Source organism: Medicago sativa, chromosome 2, assembly GCF_051527215.1.
Source record: "Medicago sativa cultivar Bolivia chromosome 2, Bolivia_mono, whole genome shotgun sequence".
Lineage (NCBI taxonomy): Eukaryota > Viridiplantae > Streptophyta > Magnoliopsida > Fabales > Fabaceae > Medicago > Medicago sativa.
Genome location: NC_140750.1, coordinates 83291653 through 83309700, shown reverse-complemented (window position 1 = coordinate 83309700; position 18048 = coordinate 83291653). Strand labels below are relative to the sequence as shown.

The 18048-nt window shown below is 33.8% G+C and overlaps 1 protein-coding gene across 1 annotated transcript; it reads right to left on the bottom strand.

The window, feature by feature from the left end:
- Positions 1 to 8618: 8618 nt before the first annotated feature.
- Positions 8619 to 10205, bottom strand: LOC146951609 (uncharacterized). The gene is made up of 2 exons (XM_085747625.1): positions 10041 to 10205; positions 8619 to 9133 (listed from the first exon to the last, which is right to left on the bottom strand). Exons 1-2 carry the CDS (start codon positions 10198 to 10200, stop codon positions 8874 to 8876), a joined length of 420 nt encoding a protein of 139 aa, XP_085603751.1. The 5' UTR covers positions 10201 to 10205; the 3' UTR covers positions 8619 to 8873.
- Between the last annotated feature and the right edge of the window lie 7843 nt (positions 10206 to 18048).

The window sequence follows — 18048 nt, the reverse complement described above, 5'->3', positions numbered from 1 at the left end:
GCCGACTTAGGAGAGACTGAAACTGAGAAATTACTTGTTGTATTAAGAAAATACCCGGAAGCTATAGGGTACTCAATTGATGACCTCAAAGGTATTAGCCCTTCAATTTGTATGCATAAAATTTTACTTGAAGAGGACTACAAACCCTCTAGAGAACATCAAAGAAGGCTGAACCCGAACATGAGTGAGGTTGTTAAAAAAGAAGTACTGAAGCTTCTGGATGCAGGGGTGATATACCCCATCTCTGACAGCAAGTGGGTGAGTTCAGTTCATGTAGTACCAAAGAAAGGAGGGATGACAGTGGTGAAGAATGAGAAGGGAGAGTCTGTGGCCACACGTACAACCATTGGATGGCGTATGTGTATAGACTACAGGAAACTGAACAAGGCCACAAGGAAAGACCACTTCCCTCTCCCATTCATAGACCAAATGCTTGAGCGCCTAGCTAAGCATTCCCATTTTTGCTATCTTGATGGTTACTCGGGATTCTTTCAGATCCCTATCCACCCGAGTGACCAAGAAAAGACGACCTTCACATGCCCTTATGGAACATTTGCCTATCGGCGAATGCCTTTCGGGCTATGCAATGCGCCCGCCACCTTTCAGAGATGCATGATGGCAATCTTTGGAGATTTCCTAGAGGACATTATGGAAGTCTTCATGGATGACTTCTCAGTATGGGGGCCAAGCTTTGAGGGTTGTCTAAGTAATTTGGACAAAGTTCTGGAAAGATGTGTAAAAGTCAACCTAGTGCTGAACTGGGAAAAATGCCATTTCATGGTAAAGGAAGGCATAGTCCTCGGACACGTAGTGTCAAAACGAGGAATAGAGGTTGACAGAGCAAAGATCGAAGTGATTGAGAGGCTAACACCTCCCACCACAGTGAAAGAAGTCCGAAGCTTTCTAGGTCACGCTGGTTTTTACCGGCGTTTCATTAAGGATTTCTCTAAGATGACTAAGCCTCTTACAGGCTTGCTCATGAAGGACGCAGAGTTCATCTTTGATGAACAATGCCTTGAGTCTTTCCACAAGCTCAAGCAAGCACTAATCTCCGCACCTATAATGCAACCTCCAGATTGGAGTCTTCCCTTTGAGATTATGTGCGATGCGAGCGACTATGCAGTAGGTGCTGTTTTAGGACAACGGAAGGATAAAAAGATGCATGCGATCTATTACGCCAGCAGAACCTTAGATGAAGCTCAAATAAATTATGCTACTACTGAGAAAGAGCTTCTGGCCATTGTCTATGCTATTGACAAATTTCGATCTTACTTGGTAGGTTCGAAAATTATTGTCTACACTGACCATGCCGCCATAAGGTATCTGCTGAGTAAGAAAGACGCAAAGCCTAGGTTGATTAGATGGATTCTCCTACTACAAGAGTTTGATCTTGAGATTCGTGATAAAAAAGGAACAGAGAATGTGGTAGCAGACCATTTGTCTAGGTTGAGTGACCTCAAGCGAGAGGAGTTACCTTTAGATGACTCTTTCCCTGATGATAGGCTGATAGCGTTCGTAAAGACTGTGGCACCCTGGTATGCTGACTTTGTCAACTACCTTGCCGCTGGGGTCCTACCCCCGGACATGGACTATCAGCGGAAGAAAAAGTTCTTCAATGATCTAAAGCAATATTACTGGGATGAGCCCCTCCTTTTCAAGCGAGGCGCAGACGGTATTTTTCGTCGTTGCATTCCAGAGGAAGAGGTCGAGAGTGTCCTTACCCATTGTCATGCGTCCCCCTATGGTGGGCACGCCAGCACGTCCAAAACGGCTTACAAGATCCTCCAAGCAGGACTCTACTGGCCTAATATCTTTAAGGATGTCCACGCGTTCGTTGCGAGATGTGATCAGTGCCAGCGCACCGGTAACATCTCCAAAAGGCATGAGATGCCACTTAAGAACATCCTAGAGGTCGAAATCTTCGATGTGTGGGGCATTGACTTCATGGGACCCTTCCCATCCTCCATGGGAAACCAATACATACTCGTCGCAGTGGACTATGTGTCAAAATGGATCGAGGCCATCGCCTCTCCTTCCAATGATACACGAGTTGTGATTAAAATGTTTAAGAAAATAATCTTCCCTAGATTCGTAGTCCCAAGGTTGGTCATAAGTGATGGTGGATCTCACTTCATCTCGAGGCAATTTGAAAATTTGCTTCAGAAGTATGGAGTGAAGCACAGAGTCGCAACCCCGTATCATCCACAAACAAGCGGCCAAGTGGAAGTCTCTAACCGAGAAATTAAGTCCATCCTTGAGAAAACTGTCTCAACTTCTACGAAGGATTGGGCCGCCAAGCTTGATGATGCACTCTGGGCTTATAGAACTGCCTACAAGACGCCTATTGGGACTACACCTTTCAAACTAGTCTATGGGAAGTCTTGCCATCTTCCGGTGGAACTTGAGCATAAAGCCTATTGGGCTATTAAAGCCCTTAACATGGATTACAAAGCCGCTGGGGGAAAAAGGGTATTGGAGTTGAATGAGTTAGAAGAGCTGAGATTAGACGCCTACGAGAATGCCAAGATTTACAAAGAAAGAACAAAAAAATGGCATGATAGGCGTATAATCAGGAGAGAATTTAAGGAGGGGGAGCTTGTATTACTGTTTAACTCCAGGTTGAAATTATTCCCTGGGAAGCTCCGTTCTCGTTGGTCCGGGCCATTTCAAGTGAAAAAAGTTATACCGTCTGGCGCAGTCGAAGTGTGGAGTGAATCCACCGGCCCATTTACTGTGAATGGCCAGAGGTTAAAACATTACACCTCTGGAGAGGATGTTGAGAAAGGCGTTCAATACGCCTTAACAAAACCCTGAAAGCTGAGTAAGGCGTCGAGCTACCGACGTTAAATGAAGCGCTGCGTGGGAGGCAACCCACAGTTTTTATTTATTGACCTTATTTTTATGTTTATTTTTTGTTTAAGAAATAAAAAGATCAGTTAGAGTTGGCAAGGATAGGTGGCATGTCCCAAAGGCAAAAGAAGAAAAATTTTGGCAAGGATATATGGATGATTCAGCATCATGGGATGCCCCCAGATGACGATTGATCTGCTAGGTAGTGTCTTTCCTTTTCTTTTATTTTTATTTTTATTTATTTCCATTGAGGTCAATGTCAGTTTTAAGTGTGGGGGAGGAATTTCCCACCTTAACAGTGTAAGTCTTAATTATCGAGTCAATAAAATGTGTAGTTTTTTGCTTTGTTGTCTAATTCTCCCATTTTATGAACCAATAAAATTTCAAAAATAAAAAAAAGTAATAATAAAAATAAATTTAAGGCTGAGTTCGATGATGACTTTATGCATGTAAACACCCTTTCCCTTTTTAAGTTTCACTAAACTCATATCATGTTTCAATGTGAAAATTCTCTTTTTGAGAAAAGCACAAAGTTGCAGTCTTTGAGTAATTGTGTAGGTTGGTATTTTAAGGAGCACGTTCTAACTTCAATGGTAACTTAGACCCTTAAAAGTCTTCAGAGTAAAAGTAGTATAAGTTTGTGTGGGAAATAATGTGCTTTATTGTTATAAATTGTTAAACTAAAATGGGGCGGGAGAATGGCACCAACATGTGGAGGAAAGGACACTCTCTCTCTGACTTCCTAAATGTGGTGGTGACTCCCTAAATTGAGCTTAAGTTCTATAAATCCCTCAAAAGAGGAAGTAATTCATCAACACATGGAGGAAAGGATACCCCCTCGCTGACTTCCTACGTGAAGATGATTAAAAATTGCAGCACTACTTAGGGTGATCATGGAATCTAGGAGGAAAGGATACCCCCTCGCGGACTTCCTATGAGAAAATGGTATCCCCTAAGCAATCTGCAAGCCCCCAAGTGCTTAAATTGTCAGTTTAATTCTAACTAATTCTCATCTCTCTTATACGAAATGAAGAAAGGACTTTTCTCGGTTACTTTACTGTTGAAGTTAGAACCTGTTTTCCTCATAATAACTCTTACACAGGCGCAATAAAAAGTTGGACTCCACACACACACACACTCACTAGAAACTGTTGTAGGGTTGATGTGATCCTTGAAAAAGTGTTTAGGTTGTGATAAGTGCATCTTGAGAACAAAGCCTTGAACATAAAAAAATGCAATTGATTTTTGGTTCATTCTGTTTTTTTTTTTCTGAAGTATGTTGTTGTCGTCCCTTGCTTTTTGCTTGAGGACAAGCAATGGTTCAAGTGTGGGGGAGTTTGATAACACGCAAAATACATTGTATAAATAGTTTAATTTTTATTTATTTTAGGGTCGTTCATTGTGTTTTGCATATCTTTTGGCTAGTTTTTTGTTATGTTTCAGGTAATAGGGGTGTCAAAGATAAAAGAACCAAGAAGGAGGTGAAAAGAGCAACTTGAACCAGTCAATGATGGTCAGCCCATTACCATTAATGTCATCATGCTGATGTCATGCTCAAGTGAGATCAGTCAGGAAAGAGTCACACTTCAGGCTCAGTTTTTATCTGCAGAAAATTTCAACTCAATCCAAATCCACTCTCCACAACTTTAGGCTCAAGAAAAGATGATTTGGTTGCAATTTCAGAGCTATAAAAGGAGGGGGCAGCTGATGAGAAAGGGCTGTCACGTTTTTAGCTATAGTTTTACCATTCAGCTCTAGTTTTCAGTATTTAGAAACCTTTTGTCTATCGTGCAATTTTATGTTTTCAGAAACCCTAGCTGCCGTAACTAGTTTCAGAACCCTTCTTCCATTTTGAATTCATGTTAGCCACCACATAGCTGCTACTTTGTTTCGATTCACTTATTGATGCCTTTTTCTATTTTAATTCCAATATTCAATTCCAATTCGTATTATTCTCTTTTTATTGCTGCTACTATATATTATATAATTCCATAACCATATTATATATTTCCATTACCATTGTTGCCATTCCCTTTATTTACAAGTTACTGTTACGAAATCAATTCCTTGATTGCTGCACTACTTTGATTTCAATTGTTAATTAATATTGTTGCTTTTGATTGCCGTGTTCCTCATATATACATATATATAAATTGCTGCGTGGCTTTACTGTTGTCAAGATCAAATTGCTTTGAATTGTTTCTGGCAGCAGCTGCTTCTTTTTTTTTGCTTCTTGTTTATCATGTCAATATTCGCTTAAGTTTTGCAGTACGATTCCTTACATAGCAGTTTGCATCGAAAAGGATGGATTTATACTCAATTAAAGTGGCCAAATTTTAACAGGTATTATTCATTCCTTTTTAGCATGAATCAATTAACAGTTTGTGTGCTTAATATTATTATGCGCGAGTAGTCCCATTTGAGTCCAAAACGAGGCTCCGTCGTACCGACGGAACTCATGTAAATTACGCGCTTCGTTTAGTGTAACGAGAATTTAAACAATTGTTTTGAAAAATTCTGTTTTGTAATTGTTAAAAATCTACTACGAAAGTAGAGATACCGAGATATCGTTTACGCATCGAAAGAGCGAAAACGATATTCGACTTAGAAAAATATCAAGTTTTTAATAGAAAAGGTTAAAGCGAAAGCAATTCTTTTCTTTTAATTAAGAGTTTATTGAATTTAGAAAAAGGAATTTTTAGGCCTGTAATTATACGCTACGAAAGTAGGTTATTACGTGTCTAGAAATTCCGACAACGTGTTGCGAAAGCAAACATTGTCTCTTGTTCGATAAATTCTACAAGCAGCTTTAATTCTCTCGTTACCATTTAATTAGCGCAATAATTTACGTGAGTGACGGAAGTCGACGGAAACCTTCGTTTTGGTCTCTACTCGTCCATTAATTAATTAAACCCTTTTTATTCCGTGCAAATTCCAAAATATTTTGATTTCGCCTTAGATAAACATAAAAACAACAAGAAGCGGTACTTGTTAAATTGGTCTCTGTGGATACGATACTTTTTATACTAAAACCGACATAGCCGTGCACTTGCGGCCCTGTCAGAGATCAAATCAACGGGTGAGATTAGATTAGCATGTTTAGGAGGGAAAAATGCTAGGGATTAGGGCAAATTAGGGCAACATGTTTACTAACCAAGTCTAGCTTTTATAATAAAGGATATTTTTTCTTTTGGCTTAAAAAGAAATTGAATATTATTTTTAAATGCAATTAAAATAATTTGACTAAATTATTGCACAAAAATTATCAAATTATGAAGGAATGCAACATGTTAATTTCTTGAGAATGGTATAAAAAACAGTGAAGAATGAACATCTGTACTTCTCATTTTGTTGATTATGAAATGTATGTGTTGTAATTTTAGGGCCTAACTAATCCTTACAAAACCAACATGTTAGATGAGGAGTGCCTCCTATTTGTAAACTCTTATCAAGAGTCATATTTATCTGATATGAAACTAAATCCATTCCCTTAAAGCCAACACGAGGCAACTCAGATGTAGGGACGAACTGCAATAAAGACAAAATTACGTACACGCCCCTCACGCTTGGCCCCAATGGGCTTGAAGCGTGTAAGAATTGAGAATCCAAACGATAGATCTAGGATAGACTCCGATACGATGTTGTAATTTTGAGGTCTAACTCATCCTTACAAAAAACTCCAATATGAAACTAAATTCATTCCATCAAAGCCAACACGAGGCAACTCAGATGTAGGGACGAACTGCAATAAAGACGGAATTTCCTACACGCCCCTCACGCTTGGCCCCAATGGGCTTGAAGCGTGTAAAAATTGAGAATCCAAACAATAGATCCAGGATAGACTCCGATACGATGTTGTAATTTTAGGGTCTAACTCATCCTTACAAAACTGACTTGTAAGGATTGCCTCCTCTTTATAAACTCTTATTAAGAGTCTTATCTATTCAATGTGGAACTAAATCCACCTCTTCAAAGTCAACACGAGGCAACTCAAATTCATAAAGGGGAAATTCCCAATAGTATGTATATTAGATGTCACTATTAATAATAGAATTTCCTCTTCTCATATGTTTTTAAGCAAAATTGAAGGATAATTTAAGAAAGAGAATTTAAATTATTGACAAATCGAATTTGATAACTATTTTTCTTAATTTTTGTGTATTGATCAACGAAGTCATACATATAGGGACAACTGTAGTAGTTATTTTAGGACAAATTAGTTTTACAAATAAGTCAATTATTGAGGAGATGTAGGGGTGGAAATGGTCTAGGCCGGGCCGAGCTTTGTAAGGCCTAAGCCTGACCTACTTCAAAAATTATAGGCCTGAGCCTGGCCTATTACCCGTCATAGGCTCATTTTCGAGGCCTGAGCCTGACCTTTTTAAAGGCCCGATGAAGCCTGAAAGCCTATTTAAAAGCCTATTTTATCCTAAGGCCTAGCAACACGTGTAAGCCTACTCCTAAATAGGACAAAACTTATTTAGGCCTAAAGCCCACAAATATGTTTGCTACTAAATAATGAATTCTTACGAAGGTCTAATCACACCAATATATCAGCTACTAAATAACCAATCATATGAAGGCTTGTGTTTATGGAAAAAAAAACTTTAAAAATATCAATAATGGAAGATATGTTATATATGAAAAGCTTAATAGGTCGGCCTGATGGGCTTAATAGGCTTTTTTGCAAGCCTTAGCCTGACCTGTTTAATTAAATAGGCCTTATAAAAAGCTTGAGCCTGACCTTGTTAATAAACGAGCTGGGCTGAGCTAGGCTTTAAATAGGCTAGGCCGTAGGCCCCTGTTGGACGGCCTGGCCTGTTCCCACCCCTAAGGAGATGGGAGTATCAAATAACAAAATAAATAACGACCTCTAAAGAAAAGTAAGAACTAGTCACGACATAGATTATTGGATACAATAGTTTTTTTTGGGTAAACCAAGTATTTCCTACGCGCAACTGCGGAGGATATTCATTTGGAAGTCGTTGACCTCTTCCAACATATATTTTTAAATATGTTTCGGTCAGTATCAACATTAACACACATGAAGCATAAATTCAAAATTGCACTTAGTCTTTTTATGAATGACATTCATATGTTTATTTAGCATGCCTTACACTAGAGACGACTTCTTCATTGTATTGAGCTCGTGAATTCGAACCATCATTCTTAATGAAGACATTTTTTAGAAACAATAGGTACTTTAGTTCTATGGTTCTATGATTTTTTTTTTTAATTTGGAATTTAGATTTAAAGAGGTTAAGGGAGAAAGGAAAAGGATTTTTTTTCTTTCGTGGTGTTTGGGGTTTGAACCCCGGACCTTGCACTGTCCCGAGCTAAAGGAATTTGTCATGTCTATGTGAGTTATCTCAATATTGAAATATCATACATGGTATTTTTCACAAAATTTGTTTAAAAAACAACCTTGCAAATAAAATGTAACATAAATAGTTATTTTGGATCTTTTTATTTATTTAAAGGACCGATCCGAATAAAATTGTCAAAATTCAAGAACCGTAGATGTAATTTTATCAAATCTATAACAATATTATGTAAAGAGAATACAAGAATTTGTTTGGGCTAGATTTTTCATTATTTCAGTTATACCCTTAAATAAATTTGTTTTTAAAAAATGTTATATTATTAGTGTTATTAAAAAAGATAAGAATATATAGTTATTATATTTTTTATATTGTTGGTAAAATATAAACATAGTTTGTTAATTTGCAAAATACTAGCTATTGGATTAGAGGAACATCAACTAAGTAGCACTCATCAACTCCAATCAATATTTATATATGACCAAACACAACACGTACATATGTTTAATTTACAGGGAAGCTGTTCTATATACCTTAAAGCATGACCTCATATAATATATATAAATGCCACTAATCAAACCCCATATAATATGTATCCTGACCAAAATAAATTGAAAGTAGTTTTGCTAATTAAGCTAGGTAGAGTAAAACATACATTAATCACATAAGTACATACAAGCATAAAGGCTTGATCAATAATATTCAGGCTGAAGCTGCAAAGAGATTAGGAGGAGAATTCTGGTACAAAATATGTATCTGAGCTGTTGGGTTTCCAGAAGTTGCTGGCACAGTTAAGAGCCCTGGAGTTGGCCCAGGATTATATTGGGGAGGAGGTGGTGGTGAGTGTCGATGATGTCTCAGAGCGTCTGCGGCGGGAGTGGGAGGAGAATTCAGTTTCTGAACTGGTCCCGGCGAATGGTGCGGAGGTGGTGGTGGTGCATGATGTCTTCCCCCATTTCTTTCTGCTCAAACCAACAGGTGCATTCAATTTCGTGTGTTAGATATAATTGATATGTTGTTATGCATATTAAAACGATGCTAATTTTTTTTTTTTTTTTTTGAAAAAAATGCTATTGCTCGCGAATAGAAAGCTCACGAATTCATCCCGACAGTGTATCTTTGGTCAACACTTTACTTTGACTTTGCATTTTCTCCCAAAACCCCCCTGAATTCCGTCAAAAGTTTACTATTCATTGGTTAGTTGGTGTTTCGTGATAGATTCTTGATGATTTGTTCGCTATATATAGTATAACTGGTTTTTTAAGCATAGACGATGCTATATTGACTCAATAGTTTTCTCTATGTATTTTCGGTCTAACCATTTTACATATACATCAAATCACGTCTAGTTGTATAAATATTTGTGAAAATATATTAATAACTAGTATGACAAACTGACATTGTGATATGCTTTTCTTTTTCTAAACAATATATTTATGTGATTGGAATAATGGAATATTTTTTCAGTTACATGAGGTGAAAAAGGATATCTTTTTGAGTTCGAATGGATATAAGTATAGCTTGATCAATGATTATTTTATTTAAAATTTTAAATTCGTGTTCTTTTGAATTATTTAAAATAAAATTCATTAACCACTTAAATTCAACCATTTCGTTATATTATATTTTCAAGACAATCAATTAATTAATTTTTCAATTTTACGTCCAACTAATTATATTATATTATACTATACAACCCAATAACTAATAAGAATAATTTTAAAAGATTATTACACTTTGTTCATTTATTTTGTTTTGAATATGTGCGGCGAAAAAGCTTTAAAAGAATTTTATTTGAATTGGAGGGAGTACTGACTAGGTACAAAGTGCATGCACATATAAGTTATAAGCTATAAGTAAAGAATTTACCTAGTGACATAGTCTGCAACAGCAAGCATCTAGCTTCTGTGGCAGTAGAAACAAACAGCAAGGCTTGGAATGCAAAGAGTGAAGAGAGTAGAAAGACATATTGGAGAGTCTTCATTTTGTCCTGATAATTTAATGGATGATGATTGATGATTGATGACATTCTTCTTACTATCATCAGTTATATATATAGTGCAAGCATACGGAAGTAGTTTTTTTTTTGACAAAAGCATACGGAAGTAGTTGATGAGTCCAAATCACATATGACCACAAGGATCCTTTTTCATTTGCTAGCTGCTTCTTTTATAACTAGCATTACACAAATATTTCCTAACCATTTCTTAATTATGATCTCTATTTTAAGTCATAAATTCATAATAATAATAGATGAGTTTAAATATGTCATTGCTCTCTGCACTTTCACTACTTTTTTGTATTAGTCCAGACACATTTTTTTTTAAAGTATTTTGTAAATAAAATTGTTATTATTGGCCCCTCTATTAATTTGATATTAAAAAAAAACGTGAAACTGACAAAGTGCCATGTGGCCTGTTATAAAAACTTTATATACATAAATAATACACTAAATGAACCTTGTTAGTGGTCAGTTTTTAATATCATATCAATTTTTATAAAAACCAAAATGATATGATTCACAAGCTCTACCTTCAACTGAATTAGGGGCGGATCTCTTTGGAGACCCCAAGGTGCCACTGCACCCCCCAGTTTCTATATAAATTTCATATTATACATGTTATATCAACTGATACGTTCTCGCTGCAGTGGTCGTGCTGTCTCTCATTGTATTAAACGTCGCGCGTTCGAACCCTGCTCCCTCCTTTTTATAATTCTTAGCGTATTTTTCTTATTTTATTCAATCAAAAAAGGTCCTGGTGTGATTTTTATTCAATAAAAAAAGGTCCTGGTGTGATTCGAACCAGCATCCCCGAGCATCAAACAAGTGATAAGTGATGTTACCACCACAACAGTTAACAACGTTGTACATTTTTTGAAACTGTTTAATATATATTCTTCAAATATTTGGCACCCCCGAAAAAAAAATTCAAGATCCGCCACTGACCTTGTTAGTGGATTAAGATTAGTCAACCATCAGTTGAACTTTGAATGAGATCCCGAGTTTTTTTTAAAAATAAATTACCAAAAGTTTAGCACATAATTACTTTTTTTTTTTGAAAGAAGCACATAATTACTATGATTTTTTTAATATTAATAAATATACATTCTTATGTCACGATGAAAGCACCACTGCTCCAAATGACACATAATATATGCGGTGCGGTGTATGAGTTAAAAGAGGAAGGACCACAATACATAGTAATCAAGAATCTATGCTGGATTTTGTTTGGGTTAACTTGATCTTCATTCCCTACTTATTTTATTTTAAACAGCAGATTGCACGTCTAATTATAAAATCAATTATTTTTTATTTAAAACTAGTTACTTGAAGGTTAGTTTTATAATTTTCATTAAAAATGTTTGTTAATTTGTACTCATTTGCTAGTTTATACCTACTTAATTATAAATACATTATAAACATTAAAAAACACACACAAAAAAAAAAAAACACACACAACACAAGTTGACTCATAAACAGGGCCGTTCCGGTAAAATCAGAGGCCATGTTCAAATATTAAAAATGGGCCCCTATGAAAAAACAAGATTTTTTATGCAATAGTAATCATCTTCCTTCAAAAAAAGTAATAGTAATCATCTATTTAAGTTTTAAATAACATAAGAAATAGTCATTCTTTTTTTTTTGGTAGATAGACGAAATGGCAAAGCCATTATAAACTCACACACACAAGTGGAGGTACCGGGGTTCGAACCCCGGTCATGGCATCCGGCCTAACAATTTCGGCATTTTGCCAGTTGAGCTAGGACTTCTAGATAAAAAATAGTCATTCTTATTAAGCTAAAGTAAGTTTGTATGGGAAGGACTAACTAACTCGTGTTGAACTTTACTAACAACTAATTGTTTTAATATTAAAATTTGGGTTCATATTTCATAATAAAAAGAAACACCAAACACATAAAAAGAATCATCACTTTGTTTAGTGCAAAATGAGTCTTAAGTATATTGGTTGTTGTTGCTTAAATAAAATGTCTTTGTTATCTAAATAGTGACAAACTAATACTAATATCGCAAAAAATAGTAGCAAATTACTACTAGCATGCATGATTAAACTTAAAACAATAGAAAAAATACTAATTATTTAACGGATTTAATTTGCATTGTCAATGGAAATAGATGACAAAAAATTCAAGATATATAGTAGTTTTCTACGTTCATAGATAACTTTGAAATGCATTTTAAATTGTAATGGCCTAGTAGTTGTGTATGTAATTGAGACTTTTATATTTGGTTCAAATTCACACAAATGCTCGGGATTGAACATCAAGACCGATGACTCAAGTGCGTTCTATTTTACCACTAAACTATTCCAAGTTGTCTATTGATTTTTTATATTTTATTATATATATCTAACACTTTTGAGTGCTATATTAAAAAAAAAAATTAGGCCCCTAAGATTGCGAGGCCTGATACCGTAGCTCACCTTGCACATGCCAATGACCGGGCCTGCTCATAAACAAAAACAAAGAAGAAAAACATTCATATAACTCTCTTTAGTGATTTACACCCACTTTAATCAAAATTTACAAAATTATTCTTGATTTCATAGTGACTTCAAATAGTAAAAAATGGTTTGAAGAATTGGAGTATTGCAATACTAAGATGCAACTTGTTGACATTTTCACCAAACTATTGAAGAAGGCAAGGTTTGATGAATTGAAAAAGCTTATGTAGATGACGAGGCTCACTAGTATGAATTAGGAGGAGTGTTTGGACTTGATGGAATTCATTCTAGAGGTACAAAAGATCTAGAGGTGCAGAGGATCCAAAGGTAAAGAGGATCCAGAGTTACAAAGGATCTAGAGGTGAAAAGGATTCAGAGGTACAAAGGATCATCACAGAGAATGTATTAGTGTAGTAATCTAGTGTATAATTGTAATGATGCATATACTTTACATTAGCACAAGACTCTTATTATTAGTTTGTTACTAGTTAGAAGTTAGTTGGATAAGGATGAGTTAGTTACTTAAAGATTAACTCACCATATGGTTTACTTGGTGGTCAAGTAACCATGGTTAGTTAGGAGTTTTGATTTGTGTATATAAGTTATGTATTGCATTGAGAAAATGTATCAAGTGTATCACTCATATCAGTTGAATAAAATTTCCACAATCTTTTTTCCACAAAATTAAGCAACTTATCCCAACATAAATTGCCTATTAATCTTGTAAATTGATGATTATTTATCATGTGTAAATTGCCTATTAGCGTTTAGTTCCTTCCTTGAAATAAGGAACTAAACATGGAGTAGAGAAATTATGAGTAAGTAATAGGCGAAGACACACTCTAATTATAGTGCAAAAAGAGGATCTACTACACTGATGTATCATGTGTGGAAAAAATAGAAATCTTATTTCCTACACATTTTTCCTCTACCTCTAGTAAATTATGACATCTAGAGCGTGGAGAAAAACACTTTTGAGAGTTGAGAGATGGCTAGCAATGACTTGATTTTTCTTCAATTGCCTCGTCCTACGATAGGGATTTATGATAATTGATTTCTTGCATGAAAGCCTTGCTAGATTCTCAAGATATTTGGGAGGTTTTATAGAGAAGCTATATCCAACCTCAATGTGAGACTACTTTGTCACCAAATGAGAATAAAACTTTGATGAAATCGAAGAAGGGTCAACAAGCACTTGCCTTCATTCATAAGGTTAGGATGTAGCCATGTTTGAGAGGTGCCTAATGCAATCAAATTCAAAGAAGCTTGAGAGATTTTGAAGTAATTGACAGGGTGAAGAAGGTGCATCTACAAACTCTATACGTAGAAAATTAGAATCATTGCATACAAAGGAAACTTAATCAGTTTCGGATATTGGAAAATGATATTTGCTAGTGTAAACCAAATGCAGCGTTATGAATGAAACATAGATGTATGTTACTGAAAATATCTTTCATAATACAGGAACCTTTTCAATTCAAACAAAAATAGCACCATACCTAATCATGTAATGTAATAATATACATATATACATTATTTTACAAATATTCATTTCCTATCCATCTATTAGAAAAACTAGGATTTGAGTCAAAAATAGAGGAAAAAATTGAATCTTTACTCTTAATTTTAGGAAAAAGATAGGTAGACACCCTTTTTCATACACCTCTCATGTACACCCCATCTATCAGGGGTATTTTAGTACTTTTACATCACATCATCACCCCTCTCATCTCTTCTTTCAATGTTTTTGTCACATGTCACAATTGTGTATGGGTGTCAAAGGGTGTATGCCATTTAAGATGGTCCATGTATAAGGACTCTAATTTTATGTATAGTCCTGATCTTCGAATGTTTTGTACTATAAAGGTGCAAGCTTTTGTTTTGGGGTAAAGCTATGGAGATGGTTTGACATTATACAAAAGTCTAGTAGGATGGTTCATAATTACTGTTTAGTGGACAATTTTGTATTTAAAATATAGTCGGCTTATTTGAACACATGTGATGTGACATCTTATAGTTATTATGCACACAACTTCCAATAGATTTAAGAAATGCACTAATAGTTAACAAGATTATTATAACATCTTATAGTTATTATGCACACAACTTCCAATAAATTTAAGAAATGCACCAATAGTTAACAAGATTATTATAGTAAAAATGTCACTTCTTGTACCAAAAAAAAAATGTCCCATCTTTAAACCACATTTATTTTAAAACGGAGGGATTACCTCATGTAAGTGATGATTAAAAAGAATAATGTGATAAAAAAAAAACTACGACTACTAATGAAAAGTCAGGCTATTGCACAACTCAAAGCTATTACGAGATTTATTATTGTTCTGTTTTGCGTCATGGTCTATTTTCAAATATATTTCATAATTCAATTTTAAGTTATATGTATTCAAGTTCATGTTATATTTTATACAACACCAGTCATTATTATAAGTAAAAATCAACTTTTAAAGTCCATTCAATAAATAATTTATGTGGTCTATTTATACACCACATACACAATTTATTAAATGAATCTTAAAAGTGAATTTTTGATTATAATAGTAATCGGAGAATGTACTGTTTTAAATATATAGTCTTGCTAACGAGTGTCCTAAAGTTTGTTTAACGATTAAAGAAATAATTACAGAGCTTTTTAATATAAATTTACTGCTTTTAATATCTTAATCAATGTTCTAAAAACACTAGTTAACATTCTCCTTAAATCTAGTTTTGATAGGGCTATGCTATGCTTTAGTTTAGAAGTTTGTTTAAGGATTAAGGAAATAATTACAGAACTTTTTAATATATATTTACTGCTATAACTTAATCAATGTTCTAAAAACACTGGTTAACATTCTCCTTAAATCTAGTTTTGATAGGGCTATGCTATGCTTTAGTTTAGTTTTGATTAGATTATGCTGTCATATCCAACTTTTTTGGATTACGGACTAGACTAAATTTTATAGATAAATTTTTTTGAAGAGAATTTTATAGATAAATTATGGGATCAAATTAAACTTTCGACATAGATTAAGGGACCAAATTAAACTTTCGGTATAAGTTAAGAGATGAAACTGAACTTTTTAAAGTACATTTTGATTTATCAAATTAACTCAACACGACATCAAATACAACAATTTCGTTTTCTTCCCTTTCATGATACTTTTTAGTCCCCATTTCATGTGAAGAATATTTTGAATATGACTGAAATTTTACGATTTTGTTCATCAATTTTAAGGACTTACTTCTTCTCACTTGTAATTTTAAGTGCAACACTTGTGTAAAAAAACCCTTTCTCATATGAATTTGACAATGAATCAGTAGACTCGAGTTAAGATCTCTCCATTTATCATCCTCTCCATTTCTAACATTTGAAGAGATAAATACAAACAAAAAAGTAAAAAAATAATTAATGATGGTGGGATCCACTTAATAGTAGGACTCATTACCTATTTTATGTCTCTATCTCTCTCCAAATTGCATCTTCCATTTATTTTTATAAATGGAGATGATTTTTACCGGTAGACTCACTCTTTGTAACAAAGTTTTCATATTCATAAAGTTGCGAGGAAGTTGATAAATTGAATTTGTTCATCATATTCGCCTATTTTGCATAAACAAGAAATTTTGATTTTTTTGTTTTTTTGTTTTGGACTTTGGTGAACTCCAAATTGATTTGGGAAAGAAGTGAGATGAGTAAAGGGTTTCAACGAGTACATACAAGTCATTTGTAACATCAACAAAAGTTTAAGTCGTCTACACTCACTTAAGATGTGCGACCACATTGTTTGACATATATAAGGTTAATGAATCATATTTACCAATTTTAAATTAAATTTAAATACTTAAGCCTAAAAATAGTATAGTAAAAAGGAAAGTATAGTATTAATAAACAAATAATAAATAATTAAATGCTATATTTTTTATTAAAGAAGTTTAGATAGTTTGAATTCAAGAGTATAAGGCATAAATACATGGATTATGGTGCACTAGTGAGACAAATTTTGCATCATGGATAAATTTGTTCATCGAATCAATAAATTTCATTATTATATTAAATGAGATATAATAGAATATATTGGTCTATTGGCACTGACGGATGCATGTGTGCAAGGCTTTTAAGTGATAGTAATATAGTAAAATATAGTTATAGTTGAAATGTTGATTAAATGACCCACAGAAACCACAAAACATTTTTCTCTTGGCCCACACATAAACACACCTTGACACAATGCATCACAACCTTTACCAAATATAAAAATAAAAAGAAATATTAGTATAGAGAGATATTTATATAGAGAGATACTTATATTGAGAGATGAACCGTTAAACAATTGTTTAGTTACTTATATAGAGGGATACTTTTGTTGGTATTGAAAATGAGAAAATCATTCATTGTTTCTAAAATATGGACGTAGATGACAATTATGATGTATATTTATGCTTTTAAAAAAGAAATATAATATATATGTGTGTGTGTATTTGTGTGTGTTTATTTAATGTTTCAAATTTATATATATGTGGTGCCCCCACTTTTCAAAATTTCTGGATCCGTCACTGTCTATTGGTAAAAATAAAATTAATTTGAACATGGTCTAACACTATTTTACTCACATGTAGATCTCATACAGTCAAAACTACATGCAGTCATATAATTATGAGAGATTTAATTGTTCGATCAAAATTAGCAGTCCAATTTTAAAACATTTTTATTGTTATTATATATACTGCATGCAATCCAAATCCAGTTTATTTGCGCTTGCAACCGAATTAAAACCACACTAATGAGGTGAGGCCTACGTTACCCTCTCTTGTTTAAGGGGTAATTACTCTCTATGATATCAACCAATAAAAATGTAATATACATAGACAACATTAAATGTCAAATAAATGAGTCAATTTTTTCTAAAAATAAAAGAGTTAATCTTAATCATAAGGTAACTTTTAATACTTTTAATTTTTATTTAATTATATTAAGGTGTTCAATCTTAATTAATTTACACTACAAGACTTATAACAAATAAAATTTTACAAGAAATTACTTTCATCTGGATGTCCTTAAATTCATCACTTACATTCATAAAATTTCTTCCATTCCATTAAATGTCAAATAAATGAGTCAATTTTTTCTAAAAATAAAAGAGTTAATCTTAATCATAAGGTAACTTTTAATACTTTCAATTTTTATTTAATTATATTAAGGTGTTCAATCTTAATTAATTTACACTACAAGACTTATAACAAACAAAATTTTACAACAAATTTCTTTCATCTGGATGTCCTTAAATTCATCACTTACATTCATAAAATTTCTTCCATTCCAGAACCCCGAACGTGAGAACAAAAACATCACCTTCATTCAAATTTCTTCTTTATTCTTCCCTATTGATCAATTCTTGTTTCTTTTTCATTCTTCT